The sequence below is a fragment of the Manacus vitellinus genome, unplaced genomic scaffold (assembly GCF_001715985.3).
Source record: "Manacus vitellinus isolate BGI_N305 unplaced genomic scaffold, ASM171598v3 scaffold_103_pilon, whole genome shotgun sequence".
Classification (NCBI taxonomy): domain Eukaryota; kingdom Metazoa; phylum Chordata; class Aves; order Passeriformes; family Pipridae; genus Manacus; species Manacus vitellinus.
In genome coordinates, this window is record NW_021938814.1 from 882,434 (window position 1) to 907,890 (window position 25,457).

The window sequence follows — 25,457 nt, forward strand, 5'->3', positions numbered from 1 at the left end:
ACCCCCTCCAACTAAGTACATTATGCCATAATATCTTGGTTTGTATTACAGAGAAATAGAGAATATACTATCTTTTCCATAAATAACCATCTCTAGGCTACCAAAGCAGCTCACAGCACATTATTCTGCTCATGCTGGGGCAGCTGAATCACTGTTCTAGCCTGGAAGACTGTCTCTTCCCAGATGAGTTCCCAGTTAATATTGGTGCTGACAGGAGCAGCTTGTTGCACCAGCTGCTGTGCTACATTTAGATAATAAATGTGTTTAACTACATAGTGAAGAAACAAAATTATGTCACATCTACCCCAGAACTGCTCACCCAACCATCGATAAAAGTCCATCTTTTCCATTTACCTACTTCCAGGATACTCTGCAACCACAGCACCCGACCACATTAATGAGGAGATTGAGCTCCATTCCTTAATGAAATTAGTGCAGACAATTTTAAATTACCCTGGACAAGAGCTCTGTTTTCACCTCTGTAACCAACAGGATCTGCTTAATGATGCAGAAGCATCATGTGAGCTGCACCAGGTTCTTCTCAAGGCGGTAACCTGAGGACAGAACCTGTCAAATGAGCTCTGGGTGGGTGTCTCTCACTGGCCTGGGTTACAGAGTGTTCCATACCTGGGTTATAAAGTGTATATTTTTGCACTTTCTTTTTATTTCTTTTACAACTCCTTGTTCAGGTGAGGCCACGTTCTTGTGCTGTGTATGAATTGTTGTGCTCACACAGCTTGGAATAAACACAGAAGTTTCATCCCAGAGCGGAATGAAGCCCAATAGAAACAACAATAAATGTACAATGCAAAGATAAAATGGACAAGAGATTTTTTTGTGGATGGCAGAAATGAAAGGCACCTGAACAAGCATTCCCTTTTGGAAATCCCAGAGTCCCTCCAAGCACCATTTCCAAAAAAACGCAGGGTGTCATGGTGGTTGTCTCACCTGAGCATCATATGGAGCATCCAGTACTTAAAGGGACTCCAAAAGAGATGGAGAGGGATTTTGGACAAGGGGTGGAGGGAATGGACAAGGGCAATGGTTTCCCACAGCCAGAGGGCAGGGATAGATGGGATATTGGGAAGGAATTCCTGGCTGTGAGGGTGGTGAGGCCCTGGCACGTGTTGCCCAGAGAAGCTGTGGCTGCCCCTGGATTCCTGGAAGTGTTCCAGGCCAGGTTGGAGCAACCTGGGATAGGATAGTGGAAGGTGTCCCTGCCCAAGGCAGAGGGTTGGAACTGGATGATCTTTAAGCATCCTTCCAACCCAAACCATTCAGGGATTCTGTGATTTTATATCCCAAGTAAGATTCAAGTCCTCCAGAGTTGAACACAGCCCCAGACAATGCTGAGCTCTGACAGGACCTTCTACATGTGCTGGGGGTACCCAGCCACTGATAAGGGAAGAAAAGAGCAGTGACACTGAAGGACAGACCTGTGGCTTGAGTCACAGATTTAACGTGTCTGCAACCACAACTTTCCTGCTAAAGAATGTGCCTTTAAAAAGCAAAAAAACCCCACTGACATCTCTTCTCCTTAGTTTCCACTTTAAAGTGTGAACGGTCAAAAAACGTTTCTCCGTATTCATCTTATTTTTTCAAAAGGACACATCTGATTGATGTCCCTAATGTAAAAGAATGGAAAAAAACCCCTAACAAAACCAAATAGCACACATATATCAGGGATGAAGGTGCTAACAGAAAGTGTTAGCATGGTTTGTGAGAGCTTGGCAGACATTTCCTCTAAAATTTCTTCTCAGAACATATGGGATGTTCTTCAATGGTAAGTTTTAAGCTATTTACCAGAAAAAAAAAAGAAAAGAAAAAAAGAAAAAAAAGAGAGACTTCAATCTAAAACGATGTTCTAATTTGCAGACTTTGTAGAGAATGCACAATTTATGCCAATAATTAGCATTTTAAAAGGCTATGCAATACTGTCTGATATTTCTTGAGGGTATGAGAGAGATTTACTGAAGCACATAAAATCTTGTTTCCCTTTTTGAGAAAGTATTTCATATACTGGGCTGCCAATTAAAGGAGGACTTATGGAATGAACATCTCTGCACTGCAGCCTGAGCTGAAGTTAATCCACCCATATAACCCCTGTATTTATGGAAAATGGGGGAAGGAGAAAGACAAAGCAGAAAAACTTAATGATTCCAAGGTGGAAGTTTTATTTCTCATTGCTGTTAAAGCAGCAACTTATATTTAGGGTATTTTCATTCCCAGTGTAATTGCATCCTACAAAAATTGAACTTTTATTATTGCATGACTAACTTTTAATCAGGGGCTGTGGAGTGTTTTCTCTCTGGTTTGGATTGCTTGCTCTTCAACAACATGACTAACAGAGCAGCAAAGTGGCAGAACGAGGGGAGTGGGGAGCAGCAGGTTGTTGCTTTGAGATGACAAATGACACAGAAGTGACACCAGAAAGTTTACTCTGCCACACCAGAGGACACTGGAGTGGCAGAACGAGCTGCAGGAGCACAAGAGCCTGCTGACATGATGGCACACACCACAGAGCACATGAGCACTGACCTACATTCCCATCCTGGATTCAAAGGGAGCTTCACAAAGCTCCTACCACAAAACAGTCCCAGCTCTACACACACTTCCACAGGAGTCACTGGGTCTGTCGTTGTTTCTGTCAGCTTTGATGGAACGTGGAACTATTTGGGGCCCACGACTGAACCATCTGTGCCATACAGATCTGTAATTAACACTTTTTTAGCCTCTTCTTTCAGCTAACGAAGGATTCCTCAATGCCACCTTGTCCCCCACAATGCTGTCACCACAATTTACAATTTCTTCTAGTATTCAAACATCTTTTCAGGTACAGAGAATCACGAAATGGTTTGGGTTGGAAGGGACCTTAAAGATCATCCCGTTCCAGCCCCCTGCCATGGGCAGGGACACCTTCCACCAGACCAGGTTGCTCCAAGCCCCATCCAACCTGGCTGTGAACACTTCCAGGGATGGGGTAGCCACAGCTTCTCTGGGAAACATAATTCCCCATATCTCAGGGATTTCTCTTCCCATTCACCAGCACCCTAACTGGCTTTCTGAGTTAGATGTCAAACCAAAATCCATGTTCAAACCATTTTTCACAAAAGACATTAACTGAAAAGATTTGGTAAGATTTCAATCATGTTTTACTTTTCAACTGGCACAGAACTCCATGAACAGTCTCACAGAAACACCTTCCAGCTGCGTGAAGGGCTTCTGTCCTGTTAGGAATGACAACACTCCTGGCAGTTCCCTGTTTCCCCTCTCTTACCAGTATGCACTTTGCTTGCTCACTGTTCTGACAACCAGCTGGAACAACAAGAGATTCCACTCAGAGATTAACTTTCCTATACTACTTAAGCAAAATTTTTCTGCCCAGTCACTTTCTTCCCAGTTGATATCTACTTAATTCACCCAGGTACGATGTAGAAATTACATTCCCTTTGATTCCAACCAAATGAAAACCTCTCCCTGCTCAGCAAAGTCACTGACAGTTGTTTAGGTGGGAAAACATCTCCAAGATCATCAAGTCCACCCTGTGCCCAATCCCCACGATGTCACCCAGCCCAGAGCACTGAGTGCCATGTCCACTCTTTTCCTGAACACTTCCAGGGATGGGGACTCCACCACCTCCCTGGGCAGCCCATGCCAGTGCCTGACAAGGCTTTCCATAAAGAAATTCTTCCTGATATCCAACGTGACCCTCTCCTGGTGCAACTTGAGGCCATGTCCTCTCATGGGCCAGTTCCCTAAAAGTCACAAGTATTGGCCATAAAACCAGACTAAATCTTTGCTCTTCTTGCTCCCAGCTGCCCTCCCTGAGTCCATACCACCCAATTAACACAGAAAACAGTGTACCCACAACATAAAGATTAAAGACTCAGGGGAAAGAGGAGGAGAAGGAAACAGGGAAAGGTTTGACTTAAACCAAAGGCTGTGCTGTCACTTATATTCAGGCTACTTCAAACATCACAAAGCACTCACATCGCTGTGTTTTTGATGATCCTTCCTTGGTCCATTTTCTGCCCAATACCATGCACAACAAACACAATGTGACTAGTCTGGCTTGTCTTCTAATGTGGCTTCTTCTACATAGCCTCTATGTAGCCTTGTCCCACTACTGGAAGCTGCAGAAAGAACATTATCCCACATCAGTCACATTCTGTGAAGTACAAAGGTCTTACCTGTTGACAGAAGCGTGGCTTTTCTCAGTCCAACACGTTAAAACACTTTGAAAATAAGATTCTATAACAGAGAGCTGTAAGATTAAAGGGCTATCACATATTTTTAAATACATCCACTTTTAAACTCTTGAAAGATTTCAGCAACTGGGTGATGTTAATTGTATCAGTCAATGAATTACAAGGCCATTTCCACTGTATAGAGAACTAATTTGAGAAATGTTTCGAAAAACAATTAGAAAACAGTTGTGTAACTGTCCACCCACTTTTACAGCACAAAACTCTTCTTCTGGGTGTCTCCATCATTAAACCTCCTTTTATCTCCACCTTACTCCCACGGATGGAAGAATCATGGAAATTATCTGGCCATGTAAGTAATTAAGTGTCACCACTCCATCTGCCCCCATTAAAAGAGCTGGTTGAAAACCTTCACGATTTTTCATTTTGATGGGAAAACCTGTTTTATTTCAAGCTGATCCAACCTCAAAATTTGCAAACTCGTTCTCCAGCTCAAACCAAAAATCAATTACCCAGGGTAAATATGGGTATTTTCTCCCTGCTGTGCTGATGGATTGATAAACCCACTGGCACTGTGTGTCTCCATCCCCCTCTAGTGACAGACCCACGGAGGGGACCCAGAGCCTGGCACCAGTGCACCAGTGCTGGCCTCAAAAACTGAAACAAACAGCTGATTTTGTTCCTAAAGAGGAGGAAAACACCACAAAACCACTAAGGACTTTTTTCACCTAAGACAGCTTTAGTCTTCTATTTAATATTTCTGCCCCCAAATTGTTTACAAGAGATTTATTATACACTTTCCAAATCGTGTTCTGGATAAATTACTTCATTTTTTCTGGAACTGAAGCACTGAATTATACTATTTTTTTGGCAAACATTAATTAAGTATCCACCCAAGAGCCCTGAGGGGTTAAGAGGGCATTAATTGCAAGACAGAGGCATGGAGATTAAAGCCAGACCTATTACCTGGTCTTGCCTCTTCAGAGGCCAAGGAACAAAACAGATGTTTATGTTCTTGTTTTGGCAGCTGTCCTGCACAGGACATGACAGAGGGAAAAAAATTCCAATTTTCTAGGTTGGCAATAATCTGCCTTTTCCTTGAGAGGGACCATCCTCTCTTCCAACCATCTCAGCCTTGCTGGCTTTATGACTGGGAGTTCTGAGCTTAAATGAGCCTGAATCCCTACTGGAAATTATTCCTACTGCAAACAATTTTTTCTAAATGTCGATTTTTCTAATTTTTTCTAAATGCTTCACCCCTTCTCTCAGTTCATATGTCTGTTTAATGAATGGAAAAAAAGGGCAGGAGATGGTGAGAGCGAAGGTACGATCATGGATTTAAGAAATTCATCACAATATGCAAGTATACAGTGGTAAAGTTAAGGCTGCAAAGGAAACTGTAATATTATATTACTACAGTAATAATTCTGATTTTACAGTGTCTGCTGCTCTGCCACTGTAATATTTTCATGTACTTGTTATGTAATGCTAAATGCCACAGCCAAAATAAAATATGCATTAAAAATAAAATATAATAAAATAAATATATACTATACATAAAATTAAAATTAAAAATTCACATCTAGTTACAATAATATACACAACCTAAGGACTCTGAACATTCACATAAAATAAAAAAATGCAATGGCCAAAGCAGGCTACTCACATACTAAAACTTCAAACTTTCCTCTAGTGTTAAAGTAAAAAAAAAAAACTTAAAACACTTGTATTTCCAATATTCTTGACAAACTCTGAGAAGTGTTACCTTTGGAAAACCCCAACTTTTGTGTAACAGTCCTTGCAATTTTGGATGTGGTTGCATCACTGTACAGATACACTTCATCCACACTGTGCCAGTCCACGTGGTTCCGACTCAACTTTAGACTATGAATAGCTGCAGCAAAAAGCAACAATATTTCATTTATATGGGTAAAGGACAAAAGAAAAATCCTCTTTAAACAGAGAGAGAAGAGAGAAGGGTAACTTACACACAGGTTAAAATACAGAGCTCCATTATACCTGAATTCTTATTATTTCTTACCTTGAGAAATTTTTACATTTAGGATTAATCTGACCAGGACATGCAGCAGTTTGGAGAGCACCTGTGAGGACACTTCACATCCATCTCCTCTCACCCTCATTTTGGGATGGCAGATTCCCAAAATACTCCCTTAAAAAACAGGGACAGGGGTCAGGGGAATGGATCTTGAAATACTGCAGGTGGGTATGAGGAGCAGGTGGCTGCTCCAGGTACTTTCATCACTTAAAAAAAAGTGGAATTTCAGTCCTCTCTCCTGTGAAATCCTGTGGTCTGATTGCTCTGCACTAACAGAAGCTTTCAAGGCCCCATTACTAGAAACCTCCTGCATTTCTTCCGTTCAGAAACATCCAGGAGCTGGAAAAGCAGCCCAGTGAGGCTCTGAATGAGCAATTTCTGGCACAGAACAGAATTTAGCTCTTTCAAAAAGCCACTAAGAGCTCCAGTGTGCTTTTTTCTTTTTTTTTTTCTTTTTTTTTTTCTGTGCAGTTACTGTGTTTTCCAGATTTGGAACTGACTGAGCTCTGGGACAAACCTCATGACACACTGCCTGATTGTCGGGATTAAGCACAACAGGAATGTTTTAATGCAAATCAAAATCATCCAAGGCTTGGAGCTTGCAGGGGCAGAGCAGCAACAAAGATGTATCACAAGGAATTCGGATTTCACCAGAGTTTGGAAATCTGCTGCTTAGCTCTCATCTAATATGGGGTGTGCTGACAACAGCAACAGCCCTGTGCCCAAAAAAATTGTTATTTAACTGTCATTGGTCTTGCTAAAAAGTCCAAAGTCATGGAAAACACCCAGAGGGGCTGTTTGGGGTTTGTTTTTTCCATAGCAAGTAGAGCTCTAACCTGTCTCCTACTTGAACCACCCAAATGAATTTTTTATACTCTTTTAAAAACACTCTGAGAAGGCCTGAGCCATCGTGATCTCATATTCTAACTCTGCCACAGGACAAACCAGCCACATGCAGCCAGATGATGTGACCTTTCTCCTGTGATAATTTTTGTCTCTTTGCCAAGGCAGACAGACTTGACACAGACTGATGAAAAACTAAATGAAATCTGTATGAAACAAGGGGATTAGGAGAGGATTAGCCCTGGTAAACATCTGATTCACTAAAAATAACTGTAATTATATCGTTGTTTTACACTGACAGAGCAAGACAGGAATGGAAACAAGCCTGGTTTTGAAGAGCAGAGATGGCAGCTTAAGGTGGCCAGAGCAAGCAGCAATCTAGTGAGAACTCCATGAACATGGAAGATCAGCAATTTCTAGTGAGAACTCCATGAACATGGAAGAACAGCAATTTAGGGAGGAGTGATCCTCAAACTCCTCCCAGGATCAAGTCCAGCCTCTCTACAGGAAAAAAAAAATATATATACAGGAAGAAGTAGCTTTTCTGTGCCCGTTATTAATTACTCTCACTTGGGAAGAACATGGTGTTCTTCTAAACATGCATATTGAAGGAGTATCAAAATCAACTACAAGACATGGAAGAACTGATGAGCTGCAAATGGAGTTCAACAGAGCCAAGTGAAAGCTCCTGCACCTGGGTCAGGGCAATCCCAAGCACAAAAAAAGGCTGGGCAGGGAATGGATTGAGAGGACCCCTGAAGAAAAGGACTTGAGGGTGTTGGCAGATGAGAAGATCAACAAGACCCAGGAATGTGTTTGCAGCCCAAAGAGCCAAATGTGCCCAGGGCTGTATCACGAGAAGTGTGACCAGCAGAGAGCTGGGGGTGTTCAGCCTGGAGAAGAGAAGGCTCCAAGGAGACCTTAGAGCCCCTTCCAGTAACTAAAGGGGCTCCAGGAGAGCTGGAGAGGGATTTTGGACAAGGGCCTGGAGGGACAGGACAAGGGGGAATGGCTTCCCACTGCCAGAGGGCAGGGGTAGATGGGATATTGGGAAGAAATTCCTGGCTGTGAGGTGATGAGGCCCTGGCACAGGTTGCCCAGAGAAGCTGTGGCTGCCCCTGGATCCCTGGAAGCCTTTCAGGCCAGGTTGGACAGGGCTTGGAGCAACCTGGTCTAGTGGAAGGTGTCCCTGCCCATGGCAGGGGGCTGGAACGAGATGAACTGTATGGCTCCTTCCAATCCAAACCATTTTGTGTGAGTCTATTCAGTGATTATGTGACAGTGAAGAGATTATTAAGATACTTGAGAGTTCAACCAAAAGGAACTTCTGCTGCTGACAGCCCCAGGGTGTGTTAGAAGTGAGACAGGGAACACGAAAACCTGTCATTGGAGACGATCTGCCATAAGTCTGGAAACAAACATCCTAAAATAAAATAAATATGCAAACTGTGGGTTTGAAACTGATCCCAAAGGGAAACTGAACCTGAGGAAGGGAAATGTTTTCCTGAGGATGAGATAACATTCTCTTTCCTATAAACCTCCTGTGTGCTGCAGAGGTGCTCAAACTGACAACCCCGGGAGCTTTTCACGCCAAGAGACGTCACAGAACGTCAGGAAGTCACCAGGGCATGTCTGAGGAAGCCAAGCTGCAGAATTCCGAATAGGCAGTGGGAATGGCACAGGGGAATGCTCTTCCTTGTTCGTTCCTCTGCCTGCTGGGTCCCTCAGGAGCACACATTCTACATTTGGGGACTGTCTCCACGGCACCTGGCTGGGATGTTGCTGAGCTTCACTGAGACGTGACTGTGCCTAAAGCACCTCTCAGTGTCAGACACAGGAGATGAAAGGTCTCTCATAAAGCCATGGGGACAGGAATCTCTCTCTGGATCAGATTCCTCGCAGCTTTGCTTCCACATGACACTTCTTTGACACTGACAGCATTCACAAGGACACCTCCATAGGTGCATCTTCCCCAGGCACAGAAAACTCCAGGTACTCTGCACACATTTCTGGAGAAGAAAAGGCTCCAGGGAGATCTTACAGCAGCCTTCAAGTACTTGAGGGGGGATTATAGAAAGAGGGGGAGCGACTTTTTACACAGGGAGATAGAGGTAGGACAAGGGGAAAGAGTTTTAAACTGAAGGAGAGATTTAGATTAAATGTAATGAAGGAATTCTTGGCTGTGAGGGTGGGGAGGCCCTGGCACAGGTTGCCCAGAGAAGCTGTGGCTGCCCCATCCCTGGAAGTGTCCAAGGCCAGGTTGGATGGAGCAACCTGGGATAATGGAAGGTGTCCCTGCCCATGGCAGGGGGCTGGAATTAGATGATCTTTAAGGTCCCTTCCAACCCAAACCATCCTATGATTCTAGTTTGGGATTGAAGGCCAAGTCCACAGAAATGAGACCAAATTTTGGGTTCCTTTGTAGCCAGAAACTAGAAATGAAACAGTTTTTAGGAATATTAACCAAGAAAAACACCTACAGTGTGAGTCCCTGGAAGGCCCAACCCCACTGGAGGTGCTGGAAGACAGTAGCAAAGTCATGGAAAAACAAGGAAAGAAGCACAGGGGAAGTGAGAGGGATCAAGAAAGGATTTCTTTCAGTAGAAGAAATCAATGGTTACTATCACACAAACCTCCAGTTTTCAGTAAGACAGATGAACCCAGAGGGAGAAAAAAAAAATCCCTCTAAAAAGTTTGAATATGAAAAACGAAGCTGTAAAACTTAAAATCCAGAATCCATTTCCCTAAAGCCTTGAAGAAGTTGATTTCAATTAGCCTGCAGAAATTCATCTTGAGTCAAAATAACTGGAGAACAACTGAGGAGAAGAAATCCTGTGCTATTTTTTCTGCTCACAAAACCTGTGGAGAAGCTGTGAGTGTGCACCCTGCACATGCAAACATCCTCCCAGCTCCAGAGCTTGAGGGGCTGGACACCTCCAGCACCACGTGTGGACAGACAGGTACTTGAACGTGGCATCTCTGTTCCAACTGTTCAAAATTAAATATCTTTTAAGGTAAGTACCATTTTTTTTTTTACTTGATACTTTCATCCACCTGCCAAGACCGAAGCACGGGGTGATTCTCTTCTCCCAGACTTTGACTATGCTCAAGCCAAAATCAATCCCAAGGGAAGCATCTTTGAAGGGCTCAGAGCTGATACTGCCTCCAGTGACAAAGGCACTGTCATTCCAGTCAGGCTGAAGACCAGAGGAAGGATACAGACTGCCTGAAAACCTTTCCTGCCTTCTTTTTTTCCCAAGGATTTTTAAATTAATCTGTCTTGCAAGCAGCAGGTGCCACACAAAAGCCTGACACATTGTTCAAGTAGCTGAGAGCATAATTTGGCTGCTGTTCATTTTTGACACCGAAGGTCTGGACACATAAACCTGAGGTAGATTTAAAAACCTTTTCTTATTTATTAAAAAGAAAGTCATTAAAAAGGCTATTGCTCTGAATTAAAAAGGGCTGCTTCACACTGCTGTCATTTTTATATTCATTCACCACCTCTCCATTCCTCAGTGTCACTATTGGTTACACAGGCACCCACTTTCAACTTCTAATTCAAGCACGCTCATTACCACAACTGAACATGATTTGAGGAAAAAAACCACACAAAATAATTAAAAAAAAATAATTACAACCATAGAAGTCCTTTCTTGCTTATCCAGACAGTAGCTATGCTTATTCACCTTTAACAGACTTGAGTTCCATGTGTGAGAAGAAGCAGGAAAAAGTTTACTAGGAAACATTTTGATTTCAAGCATTTTCATTTGAACCCAATGATAGAAAAAAATAATTAAAGGAAGTCAAAAGGCAAACATTTATGCATGTCAAAATAAATTCTCAGACTTTACAACATCCCCAGGAGCTACAAGAATACATGGTACAACAAGAATAACTCCAAACTTACCACGTGCATTTACATTTTAAACTGAGGGTTTCAGAAGTCTTTCCAGGAGATTCTCCACAGTCACTGCAGTCAGTTAAAGTTTAATCACTACTGGTTTTAACTGGTGGCAGAGAAAGCCCAGTGACAAGAACTTCTGAGCCTTCTGCAATCATTAAATGGCTCCTGTAAGATTTATTCCCGCTTTCTGAATTAAATTTGCACAACATCAGCTGCTGCTAAGGTCAGGGATGTTTTCTGCAACACAGCAGCCTTTACCATGGATTTTATGCAGCTTCCCTTTTTATATCCTATGCCTGTATCTCATTTCATTCCAGTACTCACACAAAAGCTGCAGTAAAAATAATTTACAACGTAAAATTATAGATTATTAGCCAAAAGAAAGCGGCAAGCAAAACGTTGTCTGGTATAAACCCTCTGTTCCTTCTCTGACATAAATTATCCCATACTAGGCCTGCTGCAATTCTAAAAAAGTTGCTTTTATTTTACTGAAAAAGCCAAACCACATATAAAGAGTGTGAGAAACAAATGTTTAGAGTTTTCATCAGTCAACAAACAATTATAATCACCATTTCTGCATGACACTGTGAGCATCTACTCTCTAAGATTCACAGCACTTCTACTTTTCTTCTAAGATTTAAGATGCTCTTTCCTTCCATCTGGAAGGAAATGGCACAAATACAGCTCAAAAAAACTGAAGCATGTTAATCTAACACATTTAACTGATATAAGCAGACTAGAATTTAAAGCTTCCTAAGCCAGGAGTACTACAAAAAAAAAAATAAAAAAATCTACAATTACTGTACCTTGGGAATGTTTTCGCTTAAGACATGCAGCATCTGATTTCTCCTTATATCCTCTCCATTTGAACAAAGAAGGGAGGGAGAAGGGAGGGAGGTAGTAGAGAACTAAAAGTAAAAACACTGAGCTTCAAAGTAAAATTTTTAAACGGGGTGTCATTTTTTTCATTAGTATCACCATTTTTAGAAAAAAAAAATTGGCACATTTTCTGGAAAAAAAAAAAGTATATACTTAAAAAGCAGATTTTGTAGCAGAAGTGTCAGGTCCCAAATTTAATTGCTGAAGAATTTAGCCAAATTCAGTTTCTTCAGTGTTCATAACCAGTCATGGCATCACAACAAAGCTAAAGGCATTAGTAAGAGACAGCTGGGACAAAAACATCATCACACTACCTGGTACTGGATAGAACACAGCAAACCCTTCTAAATGTACACTAAACAACTCAGTTTTAAGCACAGCTCTATTTTTTTCCCAAAAAAAGTGTAAGAGGATCACTGAAAGTTAGATTAGACAAAATATCCTATTTTTACCCTGTTCTGCAAGGCCCCAGGAGCATGTAATACTCTGATCCAGTAACTCAAAGCCAGTACAAGTGAGTGATATTCCATGCTTTTATCAGTTATCCTGGTCCTGGACTCAGCAAACAGCTCTGTCAGCAGATGTCAATAAAGTGTATTTACTGTTGCCCATCAGTTCTCTAGAGGAGAGGAAAATTAGGTCCAGAGCTACTTGGGATTCCATGGAATAATTTAGTCCATGCAATATTTTACTGGCTGTGGGAGTGCAACACTCGAGAAGAATATACTAAAGGAAATACATGAGAAAGTAGAAATAAAATTGTTTTTTGTGCTGAGGGTGGTAAAACACTGAACAGACTGCCCAGAGAGGTTGTGGAGCCTCTGAAAATCCCAAGGGAAACATCCTGGGCAACCTGCTCTCAGCAGGGAGGCTGGACTAGACCACCTCCAGAGATCCCTCCTGGTCTGCACCACGCTCTGCTTCTATGAATTCGACTTTCTCAGCTAAAGGTTAACTTAGCTGTGACAAAAACCCATATAAACTTTTTATGAAGAGAGAAAATGCTATTTGAAATCTAAGACAAAAAAAATCAGCTGTTCCAAATGCAACTTTTATAGGTTTTGTGGCATTAACCGTATGTTGAAATTCCCCAGGAAAAAAAACCCAATAGGCTTATGCTGTCTCAAAAGCAATGCATTAAAACATTAATTCTGATTCTCACAGGATTTTTTCCCCATATTTCTTACCAGCTATCATGGAATCATAGACTTGATCACAGAATGATTTCTGCCAGAGGGATTGCTGGGGTTCATCTGTTCCAATATTCTATGCAGAGCAGGATCAGCTTTAAAGTTGGATCCAATTTCAAGTTTGAATCATGTTGCACGGGTGATTTCCAGCTGAATTTTGAGCATCTCTCCGTGCAAAAACAATGAACTACATCTATTCCTATCTTACTGCCACATAAATTAAGCTTTCAGCTTCATTTCATCCTCATTAAAGAATATCTCTGAAAAAGATGATTGATAGGTACTCAACTTGGTCTTGTTTTAGCTGACAAAGCTTTGATATGACTGAAATCTCTAGAAAAGCTGCTCGTTTGGTGGACTCCTTCAGACAGGTCCTGAACTCACTGTCTGCCTAAATATGCAGAAAAGGCACTTTCTAAATATTATTTTAAATACGTAAATTTTAGACTTATTCACTGCTAAACAGGTATTATGCTACATTTTTTTTCCCCTTCAAAATTATTTCAGATTAAACACTGCTTCACAGAACAAGTATTGCAACTAGGTTTTTATCAGAAGTATTAATAGAATTATTTTCCAGTGGTGTTATACTGAAGTGTAATCACTTGGCATAGGCAGTAAAAGAAAGGTCAGGCTTTCTGCACAGGGATATAACTCATCCTCAGTGGGTTCAAATAAACACCTAGGATATTTCCACATTTTAAGGGTTGATGTGCGTGTCAAATATTTAAAATTTTGAGCCTAAGAATTCAGTTTAAAATGTTGCCTTATGTCTTGTGTTAGTATTAATTTATACATGTAAAGTCTGAAGAATGAATTGTTCTTAAGAAGGACAAGCAAAGCTAATATACAAAAAAGCCTAGTGCTGCCTGGATGAACAACAAAAACAAGTACTAGACAAATTAATCTGTGGGGGTCCAAAGTCCCCCAGTATTGTCTACAATATCTCTGTTAAGAGAACAGCAGAACAACCAGTCAGACCTGGAAGCTCATATATACATTACAGCACTGCAGACTCTCATTTAGGGGTTTCAGGTGTCATTAGAATTGACTGTTTTCAGCATAGATTTGAGTGCTGAACCCAACCTCTGCTCCCTGATCCAACTATAAAATGACAATGTGATGATTCTTGTTTTGCTCATAAAAATCACGTAAAATTACTTTATGTAATGACAAGCCAGAAGGTGCCTTCCCAAACCTGCAGATTTGCAGTTGTGCAAATGTGTGATTTGCATGAACTCAAAGGCAAGTGCAGAGGTTCAGCTTCACTGCAAAGCAGCCAAAATGCAGCCCAACCCCTAATTCCTTATCTTAAAGTACAGTTTCCTCCTGTAGCTGTACTGGATACTGTAAGGGACCTTAAAGATCTCATTCCAACCTCTTGCACCTTCCACCATCCCAGGTTGCTCCAAGCTCTGTCCAACCTGGCCTGGAACACTTCCAGGGATCCAGGGGCAGCCACAGCTTCTCTGGGCATCCTGTGCCAGGGCCTCACCACACTCAGACACAAGAATTTCTTCCCAATATCCCATCTAACCCTGCCCTGGCAGTGGGAAGTCATTCCCCTTGTCCTGTCCCTCCAGGCCCTTGTCCAAAGTCCCTCTCCAGCTCTCCTGGAGCCCCTTTAGTCACTGGAAGGGGCTCTCAGGTCTCCCTGGAGCCTTCTCTTCTCCAGGTGAACCCCCCCAGCTCTCCCAGCCTGGCTCCAGAGCAGAGGGGCTCCAGCCCTTGGAGCATCTTTGTGGCCTCCTCTGGACTTGCTCCAGCAGCTCCACATCCCTCTGATGTTGGGGGCCCCAGAGCTGGACACAGAACTCCAGTGGGGTCTCACAAGAGCACAAGAGGGAGACAATCCCCCCTGCCTTGACCTTTCTTTGATAATAAGGTGTCCCGTTTCTGTGTTGTGCCATAACAATACAGGTGATGCACTGAAGGGGACCAGACACCAAGAGGAGTCAGCAACATCAGGCACCATAAACTCAGTTCATTTTGCAAGGCATGGAATGAAATACTTTGTAAGGATGCAAATCAAAATTCCACTACAGTTTGCTCAGCAAACAGCAGGATGTCCCCCCGGAGCAGTGATCTCCAGGGTGCCCCATGGAAAACAGAGCTTGAGAAATCACTCACTGTCATACAGGACACAGCCACATACTTTCTGTCACCTTCAGCATTTAAAGCTTGTCATGCTCCCAAAAAAACCCACAGGAATGCAGCATGGGCATTATGTTATTTATAGGCCACAGGTTGGAGACTCTTTCTCAGAGGAAGGTTTGCTTGGATTAAGAGTTTAATAACGGGGCATTTATTCATCCTATCATCAAACATCATCCTAACAAATGCCCTGGATGAAGCTTAGTTATTTCCTTGTTAACATGCTGCAATCCAGGAGCAGAATTAATAAATAAAATCACAGGATTTGACTTACTTTGGGTTTATTTTGAAATTCTAAGTACTAACAGACTGTTACAGCAGCTTGTATTAACTTTGCTGAGCAATTAGAGGACATGGTTAGTTTTTCATCCCCTTCAGTGCTTTATCATATCATTGAGAGCAGTCACTTTGCTTCCCAATGATATTTACAGATTTATTCTGATTTTCACTAACCATAGATAACAGCTCCCTGTAAACCTTGATGGGACCAAAATCTGTTTCATACAGGACACAATTACAACAAATTGTAGCACTTAAGGAATTTATAAACTGAATTCAGCACTTCTCCAACTACTTATGTTTACTCCACCAGCAATAATAATGCAAGTTACAAAGCCTCTCCCAGTGCCTTTGCAAATGGGAATCGTGGATGTCAGTGGATCCAAGATGTATTGAGAGGCATATTATAATGACAAAACCACTTTTCACACACTGTCAGCTGTAATTTTCCTGCAACTCTCCTATTACTACCAAAAAAAAAATAATCTATTGAAAGTTGTTAGTGACTTGACACATATTCCATTTGAAGTGATGGCATACATAGCTTGGGTGTACTTTTTTTGGTTTTGCTTTTTTCTCTTTTAACTTTTTAGAAAAGGCACTGGTGCCTGAATTTGGAGTTTCTTTTTCTGAACTTCTGTGTTTTCACAAATATCAGAGATTATTCTTTCTCACCACTCTCCCCAAACTCCCTAACATCAAATCTGAAAATTTCTGTTCTCTTTCTTAAAAAAAAAAAATAAATTAAAAATCCCTGATTTCTCTTCCTTACTCAATAAGGAGAATCCAAGTACCACTGAAGCCATCCATCCTTCCATCAGAAATTAAGCTACCAAAGGCTGGGAGCACTCAGGAAAACATAGATTTGCTTTCCATGTAAGAGCACAATACCCTGCCACTAACAATGGTGAGCTTTGTGCCAGGACATTGGAACACTAAATCAGCACAGACACACAAACACAGGTAAAAGTGCCTCCCAGAAGGGGGGTTGTACTGGCACAGTGCTGTGGCTCAGGGGTCACATCACTTTATCCACCTTTTTGACAGAGCTGTTGAAGCAGAACACCATACTGCAGGCTAGACCAGAGGAAAGGATCTTTTAAAGTAGTACAAATAGGAAAAAAAAAATATATTCATAAAGTCCTCACTAGCTTTGAGGGGAGTCACAAACTTAACTACTCTCTGAAATGCTGGAAAAACAAATAACACTCTGGTTTTCCTTACAGTGATTACAGAATTCCCCTGAATATTGCCTTGCCTCCAATTTATTCACAAGCTTTTACTTGTGTGGGCATGTGGCCCAAACACAGCCATTCCTACTCTGTGTAACTGCTTTGTACAAAGCTGCAGTTAAAAAATAAAGCTGCTTTATAAAGAGTAACACAACCAAATCCCTACTGAAATATATTGTGAGGCCTCTGTACTTGCAGCTCATGGTTTGTAGGTTGTTCACCAAGTGACAACCAACCAACAGAAATAAAGTGTGAAAGCCAAAACCACTGAATTTTTGCTGTGCAATACTTACTCTGAGCAACCCAATCAACTGTCTATATTAAACAACAGATCAGTAATTTTAGAAATCTATTCCAAAAAATGTTCCATGCATTGGACTGAGATTCCCAGCAACTCTACGTGAATGTCCTCAGCCTGGTCATTAAAACATAAGGACTACCACAACAGAATGAATGCCCAAGATTTGCTAAAGCTGAAAACTAATAAATTCACAGAATGAGTAAGAATGGAAAATTAAATGTGTTCTGTAAAACTGACACTATTCCCTTTAGGGCAAAAATAGGGATGCTGGACAGAGATCTATTAACCAGTTTGCATTTGGACACTGACTCTTTTTGTCCCATCAAGATATTTCAGTTTGAAGTGAGACTTCAAACACAGTTAAAAGACATAAATAAAAATGGGAACATGATGTTTATCCATAAATACAATTTTCACAGTGTTCATCAAATGTGCTGCAGCAGGAAATCTCACATCAAGACATACTGAAAAATGGGAGAGCAAACTGATGGTCCCCACTATGTAGAATGGAAAACCAATACAGATCATATTCTTGCTTAAGAAAACCAGACCCCAAGTGTCCAAAAAACATATTATAGTGATCTAAACAATCTTACCCTCCTTCCCATCAACAGGTTTTGATACTTCCATGTCAAAGCTCTCCTGCAGCTGCTGGCCTTTGAAGCGGTTGAGATGCTCCTGTTCTATTAAGTTACTTTCCTCCTCCTCCAGAGGTTGCCATGTGCCATCAATAAACCACTGTCCACGCATTACAGGGATCTTTTCTGTTTCTGAAATAAAAAAAGATTTTTTTTAATGCAACAAATCACAAACTGACTGCAGGAAAGAGGGGAGGGAATTTCGTTGGGTGTCTTGATGGAAAAGTTACACTCCTGCTGCTGGGATCCGTAATAAATGACTTGAGAAACACCATCACCTTTCCCCACGGGGCTGAAATGAGGAGTTCAATCTGCAAACCTGGGGGCAACGAGGCCAAATTTTCCAAGTGCGTGTGAGGATGCGAGAGATGGACAGAAAAACAGAATCCCAGAATGGTTTGGGTTGGAAGGAGCTTAAAGACCACCTTGTTCCACCCCTTGGCACGGGCAGGGACACCTTCCACTAGCCCAGGTTGCTCCAAGCCCTGTCCAACCTGGCCTTGAACGCTTCCAGGGATGGGGCAGTCCACAACCTCTCTGGGCAACTCAGATGAGGGTTCTGCAAAATTTATTAAAGGTTTAATTTAAACAACAGCCCAGCTTTAGTGGGATATACTCCTCTCCACTCAGCTGCCTTGAATTTTTGAATAATTAAGCTATTTGTGAGGCTTATGCTCCTCTACAGAATTTGACTGATAACAACCATCAGTTTCCAAGTTATCAAGAGGATGCAGAAAGAGGAGGAGATGCAAACCCACTCATGCTTACTCTGACTGCACAGAGCCTTATTTCCTTTGGGAATTGCACTTCCAAGAACCCAAATTACACAACGATTAGCATAAATGGTGATATTTAAAGATGAAAGGATTTTTTTTTTATTAAAATCAGTCTTTTGCTGAGGGCTGGTTTTGGTCACTGTCAATCTCGTTTCAGTTCTCCAAATGAGGAAACAGCATTTACTGCCCACGTGGCAAAAGAGAAATCTCTAAGAAAAATATATCTTGGCTCTTATTTTACATCAAACTGTTCTTGTTGCCCACACTAACCACTGGGAGCAATGTAGGGAGCAAGAATTACCTTCCCATATTCATCCCTGCAAGCAAGATGGGACAATAACACCCATTTTAACTCAGATTAGAATTTCTCCTCCCACACCTGGAAAAATCAAGGAGAAATACTGTGTGTGCCTGTGATCCACAAGCCTGTAAAACCCCAAACTCCAGGTTTGTGGGATTAGCACAGATAGAGGCATGCTGAGAGCCCAGAACAGTTGGACCAGTGACCCCCAGTGCACACTTGGAGGTGTGTGTATATAACTATATATGTACATATAGACTGACTCAGCCAACTGCAAACATCTTGTGTGTGTGCATACAACCCCCAAAAGTTTAGCTCTACATAGCAGATAAGAACTGAACCACAAAAGAGGCTTAAAAAGGAGATGGGGGGGGGGAAATAGGCTTTACTACTCAAAGATCTCTTCCTACCTGGAAACAGGGGAAAAAAAATGACAACTTGGAAATTGATGAAAAGAAACAGTAAATGAAAATTAGGTGAAAAACAACCATGAAATAATAGATTTCAGAGTTACTGAGCACAGAAGGGATCTCTCTGACCTATCACCAGAGCAGAGCAAACACAGCTGGGTGAGGTGACCCAGCCACAGGCAGTGGTTTTTAGGCTGGTCACAGAGCTCTGTGAGCACAGCCACTAATCCAGGTCACAAAACCATCTGTTTCTCAGAGTCCCAGACTGGGAATGGGCACATCCCACTGACATTGTGATGTCTCTGCACTGCCCTCTGCTACAGATATGTCATTATTGTTCCTTGTGCCTGCAGACACCGGTACACACCAAAAGTAATTTTCATACTAACTGCAAAACTAATTGGAACACACACACACCCCCCAGCTTACTTGGAACCTCTAAACCACTCTGAATTCTTCATCCCTCAGACCACGGAATGCACAAGCTATGAAAGCAAGAGGAAAATCACTTTGCAATAATCTTCCCACAGGGTAAACAACACTCGAAAGGTTCCAAAGCCAAATTCTGAAACCTGTCCCATAGGGGATTTACAGGAAAACACTCTTTCCACAGTACTAAAAGTGGCAAAAAGCTCTTAGCACCCCACCTCTGTCACAGAAGGAAGGCACAGGAGCGGGTGATGACATCCCTACGCTGGTCCTGCCGCAAGGAAAAGTGAACAGCAGGAAAGCTCACGGCAGGGAGGGAAGCAGATGATCTGGAGCAAAGAGCCCAATTACCACTGAACTCCCCTCACTTGGTGCTGGCACAGGTGCTCTCCCAGTTACCCCAGCATTCTCCTGACTGGGAATGCTGTAGAACAGCCCCTCGGGGCACACATGGCACAACACAGAGGAAATTCCCAAAACAACGGCTCCAAGCACTGCCAGGCTCTCATCCCAGCTTCCCACAGATCCCAGTTCCCCTCTCAGGCATTACATGTTCTGGTTCAACCCTCCCAAAGCCCCATTCAAGCTCTTGGCTCCCCCTGCACCCTCAGCTCTGCCTAAATGGAACACAGACAACTCAGGCTCGTGACCTGACCAAAACCCAGACAGAAGTAGTGCAAGACCCAGTTCTGCCACTCAGCTCCTCTCTGCCCTCCCAAAATAGCTATTCCAGGTAGAAGCCAATTGTTACGTGCTGAATTCCTAATGTTTGGCATGTTGATGATCCAGCAGATGAATAAAGAGGTTGGAGTGTTCCAATGGCACAGTTCTTTAGTGGAAATTAATCCCAAACAAAAGCTCAGAGTGGCTTTAAACTGCACAAGGTCACAGTCACCACAAATGGCACAGGAAATCCAATATTCTGTGAAAATCTGCACTAACTTTGGAGTCTACATCCCATCAATGAGGTGTGAAAGATGAATATTTACTTTTCATGAGATGAAAGTCACTTGCAGCAGTGTTAGTTGTCACCACACACAGCAGCCTCCTTCCTTAGCCTTTGCTGTATTCCCAGATATTTTACACCTGCCAGACATCCACATTTTTCAGTACATCCAATACACACAGATCCAGTTAGGCTGCCCTTTACAAACAAAGCTCTGTCTGTAGGAAGGAATGAAATGCACATAAAATGTGAGCCTAGATAAAGGATCCCATTGTGGCTGAAGCAATGACACAACTACGTCAGATGTTAATCCTCACTGGGAAAATCTGTAAGCAATTCCTTAATTCTTGACTAACCAGCCTGTTGAGGCTCCATTCATTGAATCCACAAAAAGATATATATTTTTGAATCATAATCATATGAATACTATTTTGTATTCATTTTGTTTAGAGTACAAGACACCTATTTTTCAGTTTTGAATGGCTTTAAGTTTTTCACATGGGAATTTCCACCTACAGATTTCTGAAATTCTAACCATAAAGTATTAAAATAAACATTTTCAGGCTCTTTTCACCTGAGAGAAACTTTCCCAGAGTCGCTCTTTACAACAGGAGTCTGTAGTACTCAAAAGCAGCTCTCAAACATAACATGGGCAGAGCCTTTCCCAGAAAAGCTCAGCCAGGAAAAACTGTTTGAAATAAGAAAAATTTTAACATAAAATCTTTGCAGAACAGTTCAGCTTGGGAATAAATTAATATATCTGGCTCAGGGTCTGGAAACATATGGAAACATAAATCACTTTCAGTTCCAAAGACAGATTATTATGGAGCTTCGGTTTAAAAACCTGAGTGAGGCAGTTCTGTTTTCCAGCTCTGTGGGATTTTAGGAGGACCAGGGAGGGTTTTTTAACTCATCTCCTCCTTTAAGCTGTTGGACATTTTTAGTGCAGCCAAAGGCACCCTGAGCTACAAGGTGCTTTTATTTCACATCACGAGCTGGATGGCAGGTTTGAACACTGTGCTACTGGGAAACCTCAAGAGAAAACCACCTGGAAGCAAAAGGAAACAAGTAAAGGACAATTCCTGCCATCAGCAGCATGATTTGGTTTTCAGAAAACTGAACATGGTCTTTTTAGAACTGAGATACTCAAATCTGTGACCAGAGCCCACAAAGAGCCATTTTCCATGGAGACAGGCTGGGAGAGCTGGGGGTGTTCACCTGGAGAAGAGAAGGCTCCAGGGAGACCTGAGAGAGCCCCTTCCAGGGCCTAAAGGGGCTCCAGGAGAGCTGGAGAGGGACTGGGGACAAGGGGGAATGGCTTCCCACTGCCAGAGGGCAGGGGTAGATGGGATATTGGGAAGGAATTGTTGGCTGGGAGGGTGGGGAGGCCCTGGCACAGGTTGCCCAGAGAAGCTGTGGCTGCCCTGGGATCCCTGGAAGTGTCCAAGGCCAGGTTGGACGTAGGATTGGAGCAACCTGGGCTAGTGGAAGGTGTCCCTGACCATGGCAGGGGGTGGGACTGGATGATCTTGACTTTCCCTTCCAACCCAAACCATTCTGGGATTCTATGACAACCTACCAGAGGTCACCAGCTCCAAAAGGAGGTGGCATTTCAGTCATGAAGACAGGGAGGTATATTAATGGTAATTACATGGAATAGTCTGGACTGGGTGAGGAAACAAGGAGACTGCAACACAAGGAGATTTTTCAGTAAAATCTGTTCACTGTGGGAAAGAAGAGAGGCCTTCCTAACCACAGTTCCTCTGTTTAATCCTGCACAGGTGCTGCTACTGAAAGATTCCCCTGTGTTTCCATCCCGAGAACTTGATGGAAGCTATTACAGTAAGCAGCATTAAAAAGTGATGAACCAAAACTGCCATTTTAGCACCCAATTTCACTCACTTATCCACCTTCAACAAATTAATTCATGTCTTGGATATTCAGATGATTTCAGAGAAGCTGGAACTACATTCTTTCAGATATTTTTGTTTTATGGAAGAATTAAACACACTGGCATTAAATCATGTTGCAATTTAGCTTGGTTTTTTGTCAATGCATAATTCCAAATCTATTATATGAAGTGTTATTTACCCTTATCCCTGCAATCTCGATCCCTAGGAAAGGATTTGCCTTGATTTCTTTACTGCCTTAAGTCCTACACCACATAATCTGCAGTTGGCAGTGCTTCAGCCTGAGAGATACCAACATATTTGACTGGTTATACACTTGCATGGTTTATTTATATGAGAATTTCTAAATAAATTTGAATGGTGGGGATTAAAAGCAGATGAAAAGCCCTTTATTTAAATTAATCACACATATTTTACCACTTTTACAGGAAATTAGTTTAAGAGATCTACTCTGCAACAAAGGATTTATTTATTTTTACACAAACAGGCCTTTTTTCTCCCTGAAAATCCAAAGAATAAAAGGATACAAGTCCTGTAATTAATGATGCCATAAGAACACAAGTGACTTGTGTAATGATAATCACCTAAACCCTCTGAATAACAAAAATTCTGTTAAAATAAAAATTGTATGCAACATATGAATCACTGCACATGTGTGGAGTGTCTCTGTATAACCCAGCTACCTTTTTGTGAAGACCTTTAAACTGTGATCATATCTAATATAAATTTACTAAAAAGCTGGGTAATCCATCGAAACAAAGTAATTCTGAGCAGAATTTGCTTTCCTTTTCCTTCTTGCACTATTACATCAATTCTATCATACATTTCCTGCCAGCCCATTGCTTGAAATGAGCAAAATTTAGGTGTATTCCTAAATTTAAATACTGTACAACTCAAACAACCCTCTTTCACCTGACTTGATTGAGGAAACTGTTACAAAACTAAGAGATAATGACTAAAGTCCTGCTCAGATGGCCAAGTGAAGACACTCCTGGCCCTCTGCATCCAACAGTCTCAAGGCATCTATAACAATTTGCCCACAAATGAGATCTAAAAGGTTAACAGAATATTCAAAGGCTCAGAAATTTAAATTAAAGCTTGTGTTTTGCTCAAATTGCCAATTCCCAGCTCTCCAAGCCCAAAGCCAAGAGGCTGGACAAGAAACACAAGCACGCTGTCAGCTTGAGATGCTTTTCAGTGCAGTAATTTCAGATTCCTGCTTTTTGGTGTAGTAACTGCTTTTCCTTAAGCCTGATTTCCTTCTTTCTACAAGTGGCAAAAAATTTTCAGTATGTGAGGACATAATCTGCACAAGATGAAGGCAACTGTGAGGCTACAAACGTGACATCTTGAACTGAAATTTAGTTAAATAAGGAAGCGCCCACACATCTACCAAGGATAAAAATTCTTGGCAAAAAACAGTCTGTTTGGTTTTTTTCTCCTTTTTTTTCCCCCAAAAGGTTTGCTACAAGTGCTGAACATCAGATGACTTGGAGCACAGCAATTCTTGCAACTGTCATACACACAAAAACCTGAATGTTGACATTAGGAACTGAGTAAGCCTGAGAGAATCATAGAAGGGCTTGGGTTGGAAGAGACATTAAGGATCATCTTGTTCCAAACACTGTGACAGGGGCAGGGACACCTTCCACTAGACCAGATTGCTCCAAGCCCTGTCCAACCTGTCCCTGAACACTTCAACTTTTACCTAGTTCCTTTGTGGCTGGGTTTGTAGAGTCTTGAAAGGAAAAAGAGAGAGAGAAAGAGGAAAAGGAGAGAGAGAAAGAGGAAAAGGAGAGAGAGAAAAAGGAAAAGGAGAGAGAGAAAAAGGAAAAGGAGAGAGAGAAAAAGGAAAAGGAGAGAGAGAAAAAGGAAAAGGAGAGAGAGAAAAAGGAAAAGGAGAGAGAGAAAAAGGAAAAGGAGAGAGAGAAAAAGGAAAAGGAGAGAGAGAAAAAGGAAAAGGAGAGAGAGAAAAAGGAAAAGGAGAGAGAGAAAAAGGAAAAGGAGAGAGAGAAAAAGGAAAAGGAGAGAGAGAAAAGGAAAAGGAGAGAGAGAAAAGGAAAAGGAGAGAGAGAAAAGGAAAAGGAGAGAGAGAAAAGGAAAAGGAGAGAGAGAAGGGAAAAAGAGGGGGGGGGAGAAAGGAAAAGGAGAGAAAAAGGAAAAAGAGGGAGAGAGAAAGGAAAACGAGGAAAAAAAATCTGCTGAGGACAGGAAACTTCACAATTAGAACAGTTACAGACACTGACTGTGACATGGGAGGTCCCTACATTTTACTGACAGTGACATGAGCATGTTTGCTGGGTGAACAGAGAGATGTTGTAATAAAATAGCCCCAAACTAAACTCGCATTTTTTCATGCTTGCTGGGTAACAGAACACACCTTTTAACTTTTTTTTTTTTTAATAGCTTCAAATTCTACATCTTTCTAGCTCTTCCCTCACGTTATTTCACAACGGAGCAGGTGACTGAGGTTTAAATAAATGGAGCAGCTCGTTTAATCACAGCCCCGTGACCTCCCTTTGTTTAACCACAAACACATGTGACCCGTCCTGCTCTCTCGAAAGCAACAAGTCCTGAGGAGGAGTTCAAGGGTGACATCTCAGCCTCAGAAAACTTTAGAGCAACATGAACTCTGAGCCAGACTTTGAGCCAGTGCCTGAGCTGCAAAGAGGTTTAATTCACTGAGCAGTAAATGCCATTATTTTGCTGGTTCATCAAATAATTCTCAATTGCTTCATTGAGGCAATTTCAAAATTACAGGTGGAAGTTGCTTTTGAGTTTCACGGAGAACTAAACACATTCAGAGCAATCCAATTGGCACAGGTGGGATTTTATTTCCAAACTGAACTACAGAGCTTCTGTGTTTGCTTCAAAGCTGGATCCAAAAGGCAGGAACACACACTTTGCTCTGCTGCAGACTTGGAATTACCTCTGATTTACCAAGACTGCCTGAAGCATTCAAGCAACAGCCTGTAACTGTTTTTATCTGAACTGTTTTTAA

The 25,457-nt window shown here is 41.9% G+C and overlaps 1 protein-coding gene across 1 annotated transcript in view; it reads right to left on the reverse strand.

Annotated features, from left to right (window-relative positions):
- The window catches only part of DDHD1 (DDHD domain containing 1), a 50,224-nt gene extending 32,414 nt beyond the window's left edge, over nt 1-17,810 (reverse strand). Inside the window, 4 exon segments of the mRNA XM_029963646.1 lie at nt 3,991-4,068; nt 4,070-4,133; nt 5,971-6,099; nt 17,643-17,810. Coding sequence (XP_029819506.1) covers nt 3,991-4,068; nt 4,070-4,133; nt 5,971-6,099; nt 17,643-17,796 — 425 coding nt within the window. The 5' untranslated portion in view covers nt 17,797-17,810.
- Between the last annotated feature and the right edge of the window lie 7,647 nt (nt 17,811-25,457).